This window comes from Oratosquilla oratoria, chromosome 34, assembly GCF_046742065.1.
Source record: "Oratosquilla oratoria isolate Oo_2021 chromosome 34, ASM4674206v1, whole genome shotgun sequence".
In the NCBI taxonomy this organism is placed as follows: domain Eukaryota; kingdom Metazoa; phylum Arthropoda; class Malacostraca; order Stomatopoda; family Squillidae; genus Oratosquilla; species Oratosquilla oratoria.
This window is the reverse complement of record NC_134810.1, coordinates 31,375,492-31,395,268: the sequence shown is the minus strand read 5'-3', so window position 1 is coordinate 31,395,268 and position 19,777 is coordinate 31,375,492. Positions and strand designations below refer to the sequence as shown.

The 19,777-nt window shown below is 40.0% G+C and overlaps 1 protein-coding gene across 3 annotated transcripts in view; it reads right to left on the bottom strand.

Moving 5' to 3' along the window:
• The window catches only part of Oseg2 (intraflagellar transport protein Oseg2), a 544,964-nt gene that overhangs the window by 205,732 nt on the left and 319,455 nt on the right, over positions 1–19,777 (bottom strand). For all 3 annotated transcript variants that reach the window (XM_076173301.1, XM_076173302.1, XM_076173303.1), the window contains 4 exons: positions 19,227–19,417; positions 18,615–18,797; positions 13,066–13,212; positions 12,710–12,864 (listed from right to left, as the gene is read on the bottom strand). In XM_076173301.1, coding sequence (XP_076029416.1) covers positions 12,710–12,864; positions 13,066–13,212; positions 18,615–18,797; positions 19,227–19,417 — 676 coding nt within the window. The remainder of the gene's footprint in view (positions 1–12,709; positions 12,865–13,065; positions 13,213–18,614; positions 18,798–19,226; positions 19,418–19,777) is intronic.

The window sequence follows — 19,777 nt, the reverse complement described above, 5'->3', positions numbered from 1 at the left end:
CACATTTATCTTTAGCTTTCTTCTATCACATACTCTCCCAAACTCTGCCACCAGCTTCCTCAATCCCTCCTCTGACCCTGCCACAATAATGATAGTAATTAATGATAGTAATTAAAGAAAAGGAAAATTGGGTGAGAGGTACAGTTGACAAAGGTAAGTGCATTGTGGTCCATGGTATCCAGGAAAAACATAAGTATAGATACAAGAGAGAAAGGAGAAGGCATTAACTAAGGAAATTCTGAAAGAAATAAAGGATGAAGGACAAAATCTCGATAAAGAAATCAACGAAATCTATAGTATAGGCAAATATTAAAAAGAAAACATCATAGACCTCTGAAAATAAAACTAAGAACACAAATGATAGCAGAGAAGGTATTATTGAAAGTGATTACACTGGCAAATGGTGAGAAATTCAAACATATAAGGATACAAAAGGAAATGAGTGATGAGGAAAAAGAGATAGACAAAGCTCTTGGAATTGAAGATAATGATCGAAATGAGAAGAGAACAGAGACGGAAAAAAATTAGTTTTTTTGGAGAGTGCTGGACTTGAGACTGAAAAAATGGTACATAAAAAAAAATGGAAACTTAAACCAAAAAAGAAAAGAAAATATGAAAATAAAGGTAGCATACACAAAAATGATGGTATGATCTCTGGAATCAACAACTAAATGACTATCTAGAAACAGAAAAACCTGATATCATGGGAATAGTCGAGACAAAATTGAAAGGATCTCTATCAACAAGCATAGTGGGATATGGTCTATACAACCACTGGGTGAAAAATAGAACATACAAGGAGGTGTCATATTGACTAAAAAGGGTCTAAATGTGACAAAGATTATTGAAGGCCAAGGCAATGTAGAATTATGAATAAAATTGCAAACAAAGAGATGAAAAGCAGAAAATTTGTAGCAGTGTATGTACCACCAAAAACACATGCATGGTCGGACAGCGAACATTCTAATTTACTGGAAGAAACAATGAATGTGCTAAACGAGTTACTGAAAGAGGGTGGAAACATAGTAATCATGGGCGATTTCAATGCAAAAGACATAATCTGGGAAGAAATGATAAAGGGGGAGATGAACTTTGGAGCAATATTCTACTGGATATGACCATCGAATACACCCTAACACCATGGGTTAAGGAAAATACTAGATACATAAATGAGGAGCCATCAAAACTAAACTTAATATTAACTTCTGAACCAGATAGTGTGAACAAAATGGTGTATAAAACACCAATTGGAAAGAGTGACCATATACTAATAGAGTTTGAATTAAATGAACAGAACAATGTAGATAGGAATGATAAACATAGAGAAGGAAGATTTATGTACAACAAAATGGATTTTGTAAAACTAAGAAAAAAATTCCAAAACACAAATTGGGATAAATTCTCTAAAGAGGAAACAAAGATGGAAGACAAATGGAACAAATTCAAAGAAAAGTACAAGGAAGGAATTAACAAATATGTGCCTAAAAAGAAACAAAGAGATTTACATAAAATGTTGGTTTAACAAAAGGTGTAGTGAGGCTAGAGACATGAGAGACAAAGCCTGAAAAATTGGAAAAAAAAAAAAAAATCCAAATGGCAAACATATAAAACTTAGGAACAAATATGTGAATATACACAGGAAAGAAAAAAGAGATTATGAAAGGGATATTATAAACAAATGCAAGGATCAACTTAAACTCTTTTACAGATATATAAATGACAAACTAATGGATAAGCATGAAATAGTGAAATTGTGTGAAGGAGATAAGAATATATAGATAACAAAGAGATGGCAGAAGATATGATCAGACATTTCAGGTCTGTTTTTACAATTGTGAGCTCACAATCTTGGGAAGATGGACAACAAGAAAGATCACCCATGATGAAAGAAATAAAGATAACACAAAAAGAAATGAGACCAAATAAAAAACCTAGATATCAGGAAATCACACGGACCAGAAGAAATTGCAAATTGGATACTGAAAGAGTGTATAGACAAACTGACAGATAAACTATACAAGATAATTGACTTCAAAGAGGGAAAAGTACCGCAGGACTGGAAAGATGCAAACATAGTACCAATATACAAAGGAGGAAATAGGGAAGATCCTACAAACTTCAGACCAGTATCCCTTACAAGCATACATACATATACATACATATACCAAGGCTTTTTCCCCCTTACAAGGGAGGTAGCCAAAAAGAAAAAGGGATAAAACCATTCCCACCCATTACATCCCTGATTACACTCCACACCCCTCCACCCTCCCTTTTATCTTAGTAGCTCCTGGATGACGGGTCATCCCTGCACCTTGTCCACTGCCCTAGGTCAGAAGCAGTGTTGCAAGACACAGCACATCCACAGCAAGGCCGCTTCATTAAAATCGGCGACCCTCCCCCCCTCTCCGTCCCCCCCATGTATAAAAGGAGAAGACGGGGAGAACTCCCTTAGGGCTGCATCAAATTTTGCTCACACATACTACCTCACCCCCCATCCCCCGCCCATTCCATCTCATGCATCACAACACCCTCCATATACAACCATTTTCCATTCACCCCTGTCTTCTGTCCTCTCCCGTCCTTCCTCAACAGACATTTCCCTCTTCCCCAAAGTCCCCTTCACCCCATCCATCCACCTCATCCTAGGACGTCCCCTCATGTTCACTCCCTCCACATCTGCCTTCCATACCTCTTTTACTAGTCTTTCTTCACTCATTCTTTCCATGTGTCCAAACCATCCTAATACTCTTTCATCAACCCTATCTCCCAGCTCCCTTTCCACCCCTGTTCTCCTCCTCACCTCCTCATTTCTCACTCTATCTAGCCTAGTAACCCCAATCATACTTCTCAGACACCTCATCTCAAACACATTCAAACTCCTTCTCTCTTCCTCTCTTATGTTCCATGTTTCTGCCCCATACAGTGCTGTTGGCACAATCACTCCTTCATACAGTCTCCTCTTAGCATCCATTCCCAAATGTCTATTCCTCATTACACTCTTCAATCCACCAAGGCATTTACTCGCTTCTCTCAATCTACATTCTACCTCCACCTTCACTCCACCTTTTCCTGCCACATTTGCACCCAAGTATCTAAAACTATCCACTTCCTCCAGTCTCTCTCCCTTAACCCCTTCAATAAGGGCCACATCGCACGTCTGGCAGCTAATGCTGCCAGATGTGCGATGTTGCGTCATAATACTCGCATTATGAAAAATAAAGTCACTCCTCTATCGCTCGTTCTCTTTCACCCGTGAATTTTGATAACCATAGAAAATATGATAAAGCCAGTTTACAGAGTATGTGGGTCACGCAGGTACGACTACAATAAATATACCGGTAATCAAGACGCCGACATTGGCATCCTCGTGTACCCAATTGCTCCTCATGACGCCTACGTAGGCGTCACCGTATGGTAGGGGTTAATGCTCACTTCCAGTCTACTGCCACTTTCACCCCTTGTACATCTCATCACCTTACTTTTACCCACATTTATCTTTAGCTTTCTTCTATCACATACTCTCCCAAACTCTGTCACCAACTTCCTCAATCCCTCCTCTGATCCTGCCACAAGCACAGTGTCGTCCACAAACAACAGCTGGCTCACCTCCCAATTTTCTCTATTTTCTTTAACCATCTCCAATCCCTGACTTACCACCCTTGCATTTATCTCTCGCACTACCCCATCCATGTATAAGTTGAACAGCCAGGGCGACATAACGCATCCTTGACAAAATCCCACCTTTACCTCGAACCACTCACTCTCTCCATTTCTAATCCTGACACAAGCTCTACTACTCTCATAAAAACTCTTGACAGCTCCTAGAAGCTTTCCTCCTATCCCATATATCTGCATAACCTCCCACAGTGCCTTTCTGTCTTCCCTATCGTAAGCCTTTTCCAGATCCATAAAAGCCCAAAAAACATCCTTCCCCTTTCCTATACCTTTCTCACTTACCACAAAGATCTGATCTACACAACCTCTACCTGTCCTAAATCCACACTGTTCCTCACCAATTACTCCCTCTCTTCCTCTCCTAATCCTCTCAATCAAGATCATCCCATAAGTCTTCCCAACTACACTTAACAAGCTAATACCTCTGAAACTACTACATTCATACTTGTCCCCTTTTCCCTTGTAAAGTGGAACTATACAGGCACTCCTCCAGTCCTCCGGCACTCTACCCTCTCTCCAGCAAACATTAAATAACCTCTCCAGCCAGTCCACCATCACTGTTCCTCCTTTTTTAAGACATTCTGCATGGCATCCATCCAGACCAGGTGCTTTACCAGCTTTCATTATCTTAACAACTGCCTTCACCTCATCCTTCCTTATTTCTCCTTCATTTTCCTCACTCATCATGGTCATTTTCTTAGCATTTCCCACTGCAACTATCTTTCCCTCCCTATCCTCCTTCACATTTAGCAACTCCCTAAAATATTCTGCCCATCTTCCCCTAACTACCTTCTCTTCCATTATCATCTCTCCATCTGCACCTTTTACCTTTTCTTCTCTACTTGATTCGCCTCCTCTTCCTCTCTTAATTTCTTTCCAAAACATCTTTTTATTACTTTCAAAAATTTCTTTCATACTCTTACCCCACTTCACATCTGCTCTCCTCTTTGCCTCCTTTACCTTTTGCTTTACTTCTTTTTTCTTTTCTTTGTACCTCTCATATGACTCCCTCGTCCTATTTTGTAACCAATCTGTGAAAGCTCGCTTCTTCTCTTCTACAACCTTCTTTGTTTCCTCATCCCACCTTCCTTCTATTTCCTCCTGTCCTTCTTGTTCCACACACCATCCTTGCACACTTTGTGACTCCCTCCTTGAACCATCCCCATTCCTCCTCCACACCTAGCTCAACTCTATCCTTCACTCCCTCCCACTCCTCCTTCAGCTTCTTCTTGTACTCCTTCTCCTTTTCCTTTAAAGAGTTCACTCTAAGCACCTCCCTACCTTTTGTCCCTTTCCTCTTTCTCCATCTATCCTCCACCCTCAACTTACCTTCCACCAAAAAATTATCCGATATTCCCCCACCCTCTCCCCTTAGCACATGTACATCCTTAACTCTTCCTATCATAATCCTATTTACCACTACATAATCCATTAACGCTCTATCTACCTCCCTTCCATCCACCACCTTCTCCCATGTGTACTTATTCTTGACTTTCTTCCGAAACACTGTATTTGCTATCATCAACTCTCTTTCTAGACACATTTCCACCATCAACTCTCCACTACGATTCTTTCCTGGAACTCCACATTTCCCAACCACTCCATCAATTGGACCATTTCCTACCCTAGCATTAAGGTCTCCCAGTACTATTACATTGACATTTCTCCCTAAATCCTCTATGCACTCATTTAAATCTATCCAAAAAGCCTCCCTTTCTTCTACACTCTTCTCACTGCCAGGCCCATATGCACTTACAAAGACCCACATCTCCTTTCCCAGTTTCACCTTCATCCACATTATCCTTGAGGAAACCTCCTTCCACTCCACTACACGTTTACCTATCTCTTCATATACTAGAATAGCCACCCCTTCCCTCCCTCGCCCTCTCTTCACTCCTGATAACCTCCCACTTACACTCCCAAACTTACACTCACCCTTTCCTTTCAACTTAGTTTCACTCAAAGCCAACACAGTAGCAAAAATATGCAAAAAATTCATCAGAAACAAATGGACCAAACACTTGGAAGAAAATAAAATAGTAAACCCTAAACAATTTGGCTTTAGAAGTGGAAGATCGTGCACCACAAACCTAATCTGCTTTTACTCGAGATTAATTGAGATAATACAAGAAAGAGATGGATGGGCAGATTGCGCCTTCTTGGATTTGCAGATGGCTTTCAACAAAGTACATACATACATACATATACCAAGGCTTTTTGCCCCTTACAAGGGGGGTAGCCAAAAAGAAAAAGGCACAAAATCAATCCCACCCATTTCACCCCTGAATACACTCCACACCCCTCCACCCTCCCTCTTATCTTAGCACCTCCTGAATGACGGGTCATCCCTGAACCTTGTGCACTACCCTGGGTCAGAAGCTTTCAACAAAGTACCACAGAAAAAATTAATAAGAAAAATTTAAATAATAGGAGGAATTCAAGGTAAACTGTTAGAATGGATGAAGGATTTCTTAACTGGGAGAAAAATGAGAGTGGTACTTAGAGACAAAAATTCGAACTGGGAAGATGTGAAAAGTGGCATCCCACAAGGCTCTGTTTTGGCTCCTTTAATGTTTGCCATATACAGTCGAACCTTGAAAGCCAGGACTAATTGGGGGGAAGGGTGGTCCGGTCATGCCAAAAGTCCGGTCATTGAAAATGTCGCCCTAACACCCGTAGATTTTCGTAGCAGTATACATATAGGTAATGTATGATATGGCATAGAAACACATAAGAATAATACTCAAACACTGTAATAATAACAATACTGTAATAATAATACTATGATACTAATAATTCTGTAATAATAACTGTAATACAGGCATGTAAATGTACTGTACATACAGTGTACTGTACTGTACTGTATTTTTTATTACGTACACTGTAAATATCGGAAGGTATGCATGCGGGACAGTGGTGGCAGCCAGGGTTGCCACGTTTTCTACACTGCCGTGTAGAATGGGAGTGTTGCCATACCAGGGCATACATTTTTCTCGGGAGTGTGCAGACTTTCATAGCAAGATATACTTGTCAAACTTTGACAAAATGTTGGTTCTAGTTTTTTGTTTTTTTTAATGTATATAAGGCCCCCATGCCCTAACATATTCAGTAAGATATAAAAATTATTTGTTTATATTATTATCGCTAAAATAAAGCTGAAACTTTAGCGTAGAATTTTTTTCTACACCGTAAAAACGTATCTTTTGGGGTATAATATTCTATAAGTAACACAATTACCAATAAAAGTCATATTTTGATGTACCATTTATTATTTGATAACTAGTTCTATGATTTTTAAACAAAAGTTTGAGTTTTTTAATGTTTTTAACAGCCAGCTAATATGTAGAAAAAAATTCCTCATGTCCTTGTGCAGTTGCCACATGCCGCTATTTTACTATGTTTTGGTACAAAATTCTACGAAACGGTAGCCCTGGTGCTAAAAGAAAGCTGAAACTTTAGCGCAGAATTTTTTTCTACACAGTAAAAATATTTATAATATCTTATGAGTAACACAATTACCAATAAAAGTCATATTTTTATGTACCATTTATTATCTGATAACTAGTTCTACGATTTTTAAACAAAAGTTTGAGTTTTTGAACGTTTTTAACAGCCCGCTATGTAGAAAAAATTTCCTCATGTCCTTGTGCAGTTGCCACATGCCGCTATTTTACTACATTTCGGTACAAAATTCTATGAAACGGCAGCCCTGGTGGCGGCTTGACTGGGCCGGGTTTGAGTACACGTGTATGGCCATCGCTGCCACCTACCGGACAAATAGGGAACTTTGCTTGAAAAGACCACCCTTTGTTCATTTCAACCTGTCATTCGAGGGTCCGGGCATTTGGGGTCCGGGCTTTCGAGGTTCAATTGTACATAGATATGGATGAGGGAGTGAATTGTTACATGAACTTTTTTGCTGACGATGCCAAATTACTCAAGAGAATAAGAACAGAAGAAGATTGCAGACCACCGCAAGATAACCTGGACAAAATATGGGAATGGAGTTGGAGATATGAGATGAACTTCAACATTAAAAAATGTAGCATAGTGGAATTTGGAAAAAGTAAAATTGGAGTTTCTGGTCAATATAAAATTGGAAACAAAGAAGTCAAAAAAGTCAAATCAGAAAGGGACCTAGGAGTAATCATCTCAAGTGACTTGACACCTGATAAGCATGTAGATAAATTATTTGGAGAGACTTATAACTTATTAAGATCAATGAAAGTGGCCTTCGACCACATAGATGAGATGGTTAAAAAAAATATTTGTTACATTGATAAGACCGAAACTAGAATATGCTGTTTCAATGTGGGCACCTAGCACAAAGAACATAAGAAAATTAGAAAGAATCCAAAGAGTAGCAACAAAAATGGCACCTACACTGTCAAATTTGATGTATGAACAAAGATTGGAGAAATTACATTTGTCAACACTAGAACAGAGAAGGGATAGAGGTGATTTGTTGACCATTTTCAGAATTATGAAAGGGATGGAAATTCTCGATAGAGATGACTTATCAAAGTGGGACAGAAGAGAAACAAGAGGACACAAAAAGAAACTAAAGACAGTTATAGAAGAGACCTGAAAAAAATAGCTTCCCACATAGAGCAATCGATGTCTGGAACAAACTGAACAGAGAAACAGTGAATGCCAGAACTATACATGCTTTTAAGAATAAACTGGATGTGGAGAGATATGAAAACGGGTTACTATGAGCATAGCTCTAGTCCCGTAAAATACAACTAGGTAAATACAGGTATGGACATTGCTTTTAATGTACAACAGAACATCCCCACCTTTCTTGTGGTTTCTATCCTGATGAGTGTTTAAATCCTGCAATATTAAATTCAGCTTCAAACTCTCCACCATTTAACCATGTCTCAGTTATTCCTATCATATTGAGATTTCCGCTTTTGACATACACCTGGATTTCCTGGAATTTGTTCCAAATACTACGAGCATTAAAGTACATGGTTTTAAGAAACTTGTGATTATCTCTTTTTGATTCATTTCGAGTTTCATCATCATGCTTTACATTATAATTTTCTTTATTGACACTTTGCTCTATACTGACATTTGTCCCTCATTGATATTCAGTGTTTCATGGACATTTGCCCCATCATGGACATCTGATCCCTCACAGTCATTCGATGTCTCATGTACACCTTGGCCCCCTCCGTCACCGCATTTCAAACAGGTCACTTGTCTTTCATTGATATTCTGTCTGGCATCACTTCCTAAAATGATATTCTGTCCTCCACTGACATTGTATCCTACTGTGATATTTAGTCCTCCATCAATACATCCAATCATGATATTTTTTCCTTCATTACATCCTAATGTAATATTTTGTCCTCTACTGACATTATATCCTAAAATGATATTTTGTCCTCTACCAACATTATATCCTAAAATGATATTTTGTCCTGATATTTTTCCTTCATTATATCCTAATGTAACATTTTGTCCTCTACTGACATTATATCCTAAAATTATATTTTGTCATCTACCAACATTATATCCTAAAATGATATTTTGTCCTACACTGACATATTGCCCTACATTATTGCTATGCCCTATTCTTTTATCCCCAGTACATTCTATTTCCCCTTCCCTTTGGGTTTCTACCCCAAAAAAGGAACTAGTTCATTACAAACTCCCACAATGAGGTTTGGAAGAACATCTTCGCCTCTGCAAGTAAGGTGGATCCCATCAGAAGCATAAAGATCATGACACCTGGAAAAAAGATGCTAAGGATCAAGAAAGTGGTATTCCAGTTGTGTGCACAATTGTGATATCCTCTCATTGATCCCTATGGCTCTACTGTTCCAACATGAGCCTTTGGAGTACAGTAGCAGACTACTGTTTTGTTATTATAAATTATTAGAACACTACAGTTTATCTTATACCTGTAACTGTATATCATTATATGTATACAGTTACAAAAATACAACACAATCACTTGTCACTATTCAAAGTTATACTGTAAACTTCACAGGAAGTAATAAACTTAACAAGAGGTATTTGCCAGCTGGTGTCTCAGCAGCAAATGAGTTCACTGGTAGAAGTCTCTGAACAGACTGAGTTCACTGGCTGAGGTCTCTGAGCAGACTGAGCTTACTGGCTGAGGTCTCTGAACAGATTGAATCCACTGGCTGAGGTCTCTGAGCAGACATATATGCACCATAAGGCCTTTTCCTCCTCATAAAGGGATGGCTGAGTCAAGGCATACACCACATCCATCCCAAAACCCATTCATTCTTCACTCCATCATAGCACCTCATGGATAAGGGATCATCCCTATCTGATTGCTCAGGTCAGAGGCAGTGCAGCAAAACACAGCACCTCTATAGCAAGGCTCAATAGTTAAAACTGGTTTACTCCCACATAGAAGAAGCAATCACTTTGGGCAACATTATTTCTTCATCCATTTACACCCATTTTCCATTCACACCTATCTTTTGCCCTTTTCCTTTCTTCTTTGACAGGCATTCCTCTTATTTCCATTGTCTCCTTCACCCTATCCATACATTTCATTCTTGATTTTCACCTCAAATCCTCTCCTTCCCTTTCTGCTCTTCATTTGTCTTTTGAATTCATTCATTCTTTCCATATGCCCATACTACTTATGATAGGAAGAGTTAAGGATGTACATGTGCTAAGGGGAGAGGGTGGGGGAATATCAGATCATTTTTTGGTGGAAGGTAAGCTGAGAGTGGAGGATAGATGGAGAAAGAGGAAAGGGACAAAAGGTAGGGAGGTTCTTAGAGTGAACTCCTTGAATGAAAAGGAAAAGGAGAAGGAGTACGAAAAGAAGCTGAAGGAGGAGTGGGAGGGAGTAAAGGATGGAGCAGAGATGGGTGTGGAGGAGGAATGGGGATGGTTAAAGGAGGGAGTCTTAAAGTGTGCAAGGATGGTGTGTGGAACAAGAAGGACAGGGGGAAATAGAAGAAAGGGTAGTGAATGGTGGGATGAGGAAACAAAGAAGGTTGTAGAAGAGAAGAAGCGAGCATTCACAGATTGGTTACAAAAGAGGACGGGGGAGTCATATGAGACGTACAAAGAAAAGAAAAGAGAAGTAAAGCAAAAGGTAAAGGAGGCAAAGAGGAGAGCAGATGTGAGATGGGGTAGGAGTATGACAGAAAATTTTGAAAGTAATAAAAAGATGTTTTGGAAAGAAATAAAGAGAGGAAGAGGAGGCAAATCAAGTAGAGAAGAAAAGGTAAAAGGTACAGATGGAGAGATGATAATGGAAGAGATGGCAGTAAGGGGAAGATGGGCAGAGTATTTTAGGGAGTTGCTAAATGTGAAGGAGGATAGGGAAGGAAAGATAGCTGCAGTGGGAAATGCGAAGAAAATGAGAGTGATGAGTGAGGAGAATGGAGGAGAAATAAGGAAGGATGAGGTGAAGGCAGTTGTAAAGATGATGAAAGCAGGTAAGGCACCTGGTCTGGATGGATGCCATGCAGAATGTCTGAAAAAGGGAGGTTCAGTGATGGTGGACTGGTTGGTGAGGTTATTTAATGTTTGCTGGAGAGAGGGTAGAGTACCGGAGGACTGGAGAAGTGCCTGTATAGTTCCTCTTTACAAGGGAAAAGGGGACAAGTGTGAATGTAGTAGTTTCAGAGGGATTAGCCTGTTAAGTGTAGTAGGGAAGGCTTATGGGAGGATCTTAATTGAGAGGATTAGGAGAGGAACAGAAGGAGTAATTGGTGAGGAACAGTGTGGATTTAGGACAGGTAGAGGTTGTGTAGATCATATCTTTGTGGTAAGACAGATATGTGAGAAAGCTATAGGAAAGGGGAAGGATGTTTTTTGGGCTTTTATGGATCTGGAAAAGGCTTATGATAGGGTAGACAGAAAGGCACTGTGGGAGGTTATGCAGATTTATGGGATAGGAGGAAAGCTTCTGGGAGCTGTCAAGAGTTTTTATGAGAGTAGTAGAGCTTGTGTCAGGATTAGAAATGGAGAGAGTGAGTGGTTTGAAGTAAAGGTGGGACTTCGTCAAGGATGCGTTATGTCGCCCTGGCTGTTCAACTTATACATGGATGGGGTAGTGCGAGAGGTGAATGCTAGGGTAGTGGGTCAGGGATTGGAGATGGTTAAAGAAAATGGAGAAAAGTGGGAGGTGAGCCAGCTGTTGTTTGCGGACGACACTGCGCTTGTGGCAGGGTCAGAGGAGGGATTGAGGAAGCTGGTGGCAGAGTTTGGGAGAGTATGTGATAGAAGAAAGCTAAAGATAAATGTAGGTAAAAGTAAGGTGATGAGATGTACAAGGGGTGAAAGTGGCAGTAGACTGGAAGTGAACATTAAGGGAGAGCGACTGGAGGAAGTAGATAGTTTTAGATACTTGGGCGCAAGTGTAGCAGACACTGCTTCTGACCCAGGGCGGTGGGCAGGGTGCAGGGATGACCCGTCATCCAGGAGGTGCTCAGATGAGAGGGAGGGTGGGAGGGGTGTGGAATGTATGTAGGGATGAAATGGGTGGGAGTGTTTTTATGCCTTTCCCTTTTTGGCTACCTCCCTTGTAAGGGGGAAAAAGCCTTGGTATATGTATGTATGTATGTACTTACTCACTATGCTGTACTTGAGTAATAATCCCCAATACTGGGATAATGGGGGTAAATCTGCTCTGGCTGTCAGACCCTACTGTGGAAGTGTTGTGTATTTGTGCATTGTCTTTGACCAAAGCAGTATGGCAGGGGACAGGGATGATGCTTCATTCACAAGGTGCTATGATGAAAAGAACAATGAGTAGTTTTCAGATGGATGAGGAATGGGTGTAGGATTGGTGTATGCTTAGAATCAGTCACCCCTTTATGAGGAGAAAAGACCTTTAGTTATAATGTATGTACCACTTACCTCTTCATTACACCCATTCTCCTAATTTTTGCACATTTTAAAGATTACTCTTTAAAACACATCCATTTTTTACTCCTATTTCACTACATTTCATATACCTCTCAGTTTCACTTGATATTCATACATCACAGTATTTAGCTAAGATGTTTAATTCAAGAATTATACTTACATAAGAACTGCTTCTTTAGGTTTATTAGCTTGAATAAATTCTCCTTCAGCTTCTTGGTATTTACCATCATCTTCTAATGCCATAGCATACTTATAATGGATATCAGGAATTTTCTGTTTCATTGCTGTTCGGGCTAACTCAAATGCAAATTCAAACTGAGGAAAGAAAAAATACTAGGTTATTTCATGCTTAAAAAAATAATAATAGTAAATAAATAAATAAAATAAATATGATATTTTTGATAAATAGATTAAAGAGATCCTGGCACTTCAATTAACTGCTTGACACAGTTCATATCATTCAGTTATATTTTCTCCCAAATATTTATGCAAATCAAATTCTAATTATAACTATACCTGCATACTCTCACATGCATAATCAATGCATGGTTCCAATAGTCCAAATTTATTAAGAAGTTTCACTGCAGCATCTCCACGCAGCGTTCTTGCCCACAAAAATGCAACTTGTTTAGCAGCTTGATTACCTCCCTCCTGCTTAGCAACCTGATAAAAGGAATTCCTATTTACAATACCTAATCAATATTTCATACACCCACATCTGTATCCAGTTTAGAAGATTTTCTTGCATTCAACATATAGCCACTCATCCAAAAAATAACTTCTTGCCACTCTCAGTTTAAGTCCACATAGATTAAGGGTCTTTCCTATTCCCTGCCTCACAACTTGGGTTAACAGTAATACAGCAAGACACAACTCCTCTATAGCAGGGATCAACAGCAGGAGCTGATCCATCCCCACCACTTCATAACATGGCAACTCCATCCCCACTCTTGTTCACTTAGAAATGCACGAAGCAGACAAGAAGAAATCCCTGTGGACCATGTCATCTCCCAATCCAACCAAAACCACAGGCCATTCACTTTGTTTCCTGCATACTCGTATCTACTTGACAGATCCTTTTGCATCCAATGTCCCCTTCACCCCATCCATCCACTTCTCTCTTGGTTTTCCTTTCAAGTTCCCTCCCTCCACTTTGCCTTCCCATAATTTTATTTGCTACTCTTTCTTCACTCATTCTTTCCATTTGCCCAGGCCATATAAGCATCTTCTAATCAGCCCTATCTGCTACCTCTCTTTTCAGCCCTACTCTCTGACTCATCCAAATTTCTCAATCTATCCATCCTAATAATAGCCACCATACTTCTCCAATATATTCAACTTCCTCCTCCTTGCCTCCCTCAAACTCTTAGTCTTGACTCTACACACTGCTATGGGTACGATCATTTCCTCATAAATTTTTCTCTTTACATTCATCCTCATACAGTGCTTGGGAGGGGGGACTGTATGGGACAGAAACGTGGAACATAAGAGAGGTTGAGAGGAAGAGTTTAAATGTGTTTGAGATGAAATGCCTGAGAAGTATGGTAGGGGTTACTAGGCTGGAGATAGAGAAGTGAGGAGGTGAGGAGGAAAGCAGGGGTGGAAAGGGAGCTGGGAGATTGGGTTGATGAAAGAGTACTGGGATAGTTTGGACACATGGAAAGAATGAGTGAAGAAAGATTAGTAAAAGAGGTAAGGAAAGCAGAGGTGGAGGGAATGAACATGAGGGGGCAACCAAGGATGAGATGGATGGATGAGGTAAAAAGGGCATTGGGAAAGAGAAGAATATTTGTTGAGGAAGGATGGGAGAAGATAGGAATGAGTGGAGAATGGGTGTGTATAGATGATACTATGATGCATGGAAGGGAGTGGGTGGAGGATTGGGGGGTGTGAGGGAGTGGGTGTCAATGATATTTTGAACCAGCCCAAAGGGATTTCTCCCAGTCTTCTCTTTTTCTGCATGAGGGGACAGAGAGGGGGGGGGTTGCCAATTAAATGAAGCAGCCTTGCTGCACTGCTTCTGACCCAAGGCAGTGGGTGAGATGCAAAGATGGCCCATCATCCAGATGGAACCAAGAAAAGAGGGAAGGAGGAATGGTGAATGGGAGTGGAGTATGTGGGGATGAAATGGGTGTACACTCATCCCCAGATATCTATTTCTCACAACACTTTCCACTCCCTAAGGGAGAAGGCAAAAGATAGGGGTGAGTGGCAAATAGTTGTGCATGAATGATATTGTGATACATGGAAGGGAGTGGGTGGGGGGTAGGGGGTTAGAGAGTGGATATGCATTTACCTATTTTGTACAGGAAAGGAGCAGTGCTTGTTGGGTCCCATCTCCTATTCCAGTGTTTCTTAACCTGGGGTGCTGAAATCAATTTTAGGGGGTGCTTGGAAATGCTAAATACATGGCAGTACTGCACTTCACCTTATTCTATTCTTGTAGTAACATGACGTCTGCCAAAGTTAGGGGGTGCTGGACTGCCTACACCTAACTACAGGGGTGCTGAGGTCAGAAAAGGTTAAGAACACTGTCCTATTCTCCAAGGTTTTAACATACCCAGACTCAATTTCATGTTCAGTTCCAACTTAATCTATATCCTTGATTTCCAATTATCATATCTAGATGTGAACTCTGTATTGTTTGAGCTTGGGCTACATCATCGTCTAAGCTATTCAACATATCTACACATCTATTTAGAAAATTATTTCTTCACATTCTTTCAACATGTGGTCTTTCTTAATTTACTTCCATGACTTCTTAATTCCCTCCCATTTTTAATTAGGAGATCTTTTCTGTCAATGCAATCTATCCCCTTTTTGAATATTTTGATGCAGCCTGAAGGGATTTCTCTCTGTCTTCAATGTCACTGTATGAGGGGATGGACAGGGGGGTAACTAATTAAATGAAGTAGCCTTGCTGTGTCTTGCTGCATTGCTTCTGACCCAGGGCGATGGATGAAATGCAGGGATGACCCATCATCTAGCAGAAGCCAAGATGAGAGGGAGGGGAGGAAGGGGTGGTGAATAGGGGCGGAATGGGTGGGAGAGGTATTATGCTTTTTGACTTTGGCTACCTCTCTTGTAAGGGGGAAAAAGCATGGTACACATATGCATGTAGTTTCTACTCCCACCTCCTAGACATTTATTTGCTTTGCAGAGGTAGGAGTGAACATGATGGGGCAACCAAGGATGAGATAGATGGATGGGGTAAAAGGGGCATTGGAAAAGAGGGGTATGTCTGTTGAGGAAGGACAGGAGAATACAGAAGATAGGGGTGAATGGAGAATGGTTGCGTATGGATGATGATGTGATGCATGGAAGGGAGTGGATGGGAGATGGGGGGGTGAGGAAGTATGTGTGAAAAAATAATTTGATGCAGCCCAATGGGATTTCTCCCTGTCTTCTCTTTTTCTACCTGAGGGGATGGAAAGGGGGGGGTCGCCGATTTGATTAAGCGGCCTTGATGTGGATGTGCTGTCTTGTGACACTGCTTCTGACCTAGGGCAGTAGGCAAAATGCAGGAATGACCCATCATCCATGAGGAGCCAAGATAAGAGGGAGGGAGGGGGGGTGGATAGGAGTGGAGTATGTGGGGATGGAATGGGTGGGAGTGAATTTTATGCCTTTGCTTTTTTCATCCAGGAGGTGCCAAGATAAGAGGGAGGGAGGAGGGTGGAGGGGAGTGGAATATATAGGAAATGGAATGGGTGGGAGTGGTTTCTATGCTTTTTTCTTTTTGCTACCCCTGTGTAGGGGGAAAAAGCCTTTGTTATATGTATGTATGCTTTTTGGCTACCTCCCTTGTAAGGGGAAAAAAATACTTTGATATATGTATGTACCTCCACATTCATTCCTCTGTTCCCTGCTACATGTGACACCAAATACTTTCAGATCTCCACTTCCTTCAGTCTCTCATCTTTTAAACTCATCTCCTACCCACCACCAACATCAACCCCTGTTCCCTCCCTGTATCTCAGTTTATTAGTCACAAACTTGTAAAACAGTTACCATCTGCTCATCACTCAATCTGTTGTCTTAAGTCTCTTTTGCAGGAAACTCATGGAACCTAGGTAACTTGGCAATGATGTTGGACTGGCCAGTATGTCATTCAAGGAAGCTGTCTGGGTAGGTTTAGGGTAGGGCAGTGTGGGATGTGTTGTCCTGCATACATTGTGTGGTGACTGCATCAGGGACACTTTGATTCTGTGGTGATTTCTATTCTATATTGGTGTGTATGTGTTTTTGTATTGACATGTTGTTAGGTAAAGGTGTTGGAATAGTAAGCTCCTGGTGTAGTCTTTTGCTGTATTCAGTTAGTTGAGCTGGTGCTATGAGGTGGGAGGGATGGGTGGGAGGGATGGGTGGGATTCAGGTTTAACTTTGTCTTTGCATTTATCAATATTTTTCAGGAAAGACATAAAAAGTCTGGGTCACATTTTTGAGCAAGCTTCATTCTTTCAAATATTTGCAAATCCTTTCAGATAACAAAATGTAATATTATAGCTTACCACCCGAGCTCAAATGGCCTTGTCGAACACCAAAACAGAAAGATTCTCAATGTTCTCCAATACCTCGCTTCCAACCTTCACCTCTCCTAAGATAACAATGTCCCTATGATTCAGTCTTGCCTTAATAGTGCCATTAATAGGTCCATATTGGAGTTGCCTCACTTTGTCATCTTTGCTTCAGAGAAGCGACTTCCATATGACCTCCTTACTTCATATATAGGCCCTATTTACAACCTTGATGATTTTGTAAAAGTTTCACTTTCTAACTTCAGCACTATCTTCAAGAGAATTACTCAGTCTCTTTCTCTCTCCAAAGATGGGATGGCCCATCTTCATAATAAGAATGCGAGAGAGTCTAACATTGCAATAGGTGACATCATGTATGTCCTGAACCATTCTCCCTCTTCCAAACTTTCACCTAAATTTCTTGGTCCCTTCCGAGTCCTTGCCTTTGAACCTACAAAGTCAAAATGCAACATCTAAATTCAGATTCAGAGACCATTATGCACCTGGACTACCTTAAACTCTTCTCCCGAGATGTAGACTGTGACACTGAACCTCCGACTCCCTTGCCTCCCCCTGACACATCTCCTCCTTCCCCTCCCCCTTCACCTTCACCTGTGTCCCACCGATTTAATCTTCACAGCCGTAGTCTTTCTTCTTGAACCTTCTCCCCGTCTAGGTGCCAAAGTGTTTTCCACTTGCCTCCTTCCAAAAATTCTACTTACATGTAAATTTCATACATGCATCTCTTCTTGTATAAAATATATACATGTCTTAATGTAGACCATTTGTGCTTACTTAATTGTACTGCCTTATATTCTTATGCTATTCATGTACTTGCCTTGCCATTCTTGTTAAGTGTTCCATGTATTTTGTTCAAATTTGTACATCGCTGAGGTCAGTGATAGCTGGCCGAGCATTTATTGTATATCCATTTTCATTGATAACTTCACTATATTCAGCCTTAGGAATTATGAAAGTAATGCATAATTGGAAGTGTATATGTTTGTATGTGTAACAATTCTTGAAGTTTCTGTGAAACTGTAGTTGAGTGCCATCCCTGAATGCTTATATATTTATTAATTCAATTCTTGTAATGTGAAAGTGGGGTGAATGTGTAATAGAATATCTTTGTACATATATCTATATTATATTATTTTGAGTGTTTGTTGTTTTCTGTGTAAAAGGGAATAAATGAAACTAATTGGGAAATTGGCAACTAGAGTTTACCTGTGTGCCCAGGAATGACAGAGTTTGTTAGAGCTAGTGTACTGGCAAAGGCGGAAGTCAAATTAAACGAAGTTGAAGAACCCGTGTCTCCTTTAACCGGCTACCTAAGAAGTGGGAACCAGCAGTGGTTGGTCACCCTTTCAATATTAGTAATAGTGAAACCTGTACAGACTCATTTGTATACCAAGGCAAAGATTGAATTACTATCATGGCAATCTTATCAAACTATAAATTAAAGCAATGCTTTCAGGGATTCTTTAGTCATAGCTATATCTAAACAAAGAAATACTTCATTTACAGTTGAGTTTAACACATTCCTACCCGATAAGCATCTTCCCACATATCAATATTACGATACATATTCACTGCTGCTTTCCAATCATCAGCAGCAATATAATGTTTCTCTGCATCTCGATAATTGCTCTCCTGCTCCAATTCAGCTGCTAAATGAAGATGTGTGGACTGAACCAGGTCAGGGTGGTATTCTGTCACCAAACGTATCATCTGAAAGAGGATGAAATATTCCTATTTTCTAGAACTAAAATCTGGCAAATGAGGAAACCTATTTTTGTGCAATTTGAACACTAAAGTTATAGCACTGAACACAAAAGTTAATTCTACAATATAAGAATGGAATAATTAAAGTTGCCCTACAATTATTTACAGACTGAAGCAGTCTTACTTGGCTTGAATGACAAAATTATGCATTTCAACATATGAGAGTTCAGAATGAGATCAGAAACTAAGATGATAATCTAAGGACAACTTTGACAGCAATCCAGTGTACGAAATGCAGTCTTAATAAAAGAAAATAGTGAGTAAAGAGGATTAAAATATAAATGTTCAGAAAAACTTAAACAAAATATTTGAGAACACAGAAATTCACATCATGGGAGTGAACAAGTGAAGTAGAATGTCTCAAGCATACCATACCTGGTCATACTGCCTTTGTTTCTTGTACATTGTAATAGCTAAATCTGGTTCATGTACAGATATATATAGCTTCTCTGCCTCTCTAAACTTCCCCTCACTCTCAAGGACCTGTGCTTGATTCACGTACATGATTGTTACCTCTTCTGCTCCCATGTACCTGCTGGCCAGCTGATGGGCCCTCTCCCATTCTCCTGAAGATGTTAAAGATAGGGGTAATACAGGATTCAAATTGTAATGCTGTTTAGTATTCCTCAACTATAACTTACAATTACATATACAGTAATTCCAGACACAATTTTTTTTTTTTTTATCTATTGCAAATTGAAAAAAAAAAAAAGGGGGGGGGGGAACCAACTCAGTCACTGTCAATGGGTCCATCTAACCCAAAAACTAAAACAAAGGGAAAGGGTAAAATTACTTTTTTCACCCCTATATTAAGGAATTCCTAAGTTATGGAGGTGGTAAAGTTTGAAGGAATAATTCAAGTTGAAAAAAACATACATACATATACCAAAGGCTTTTTCCCCTTACACGGGTGGTAGCCAAAAAGA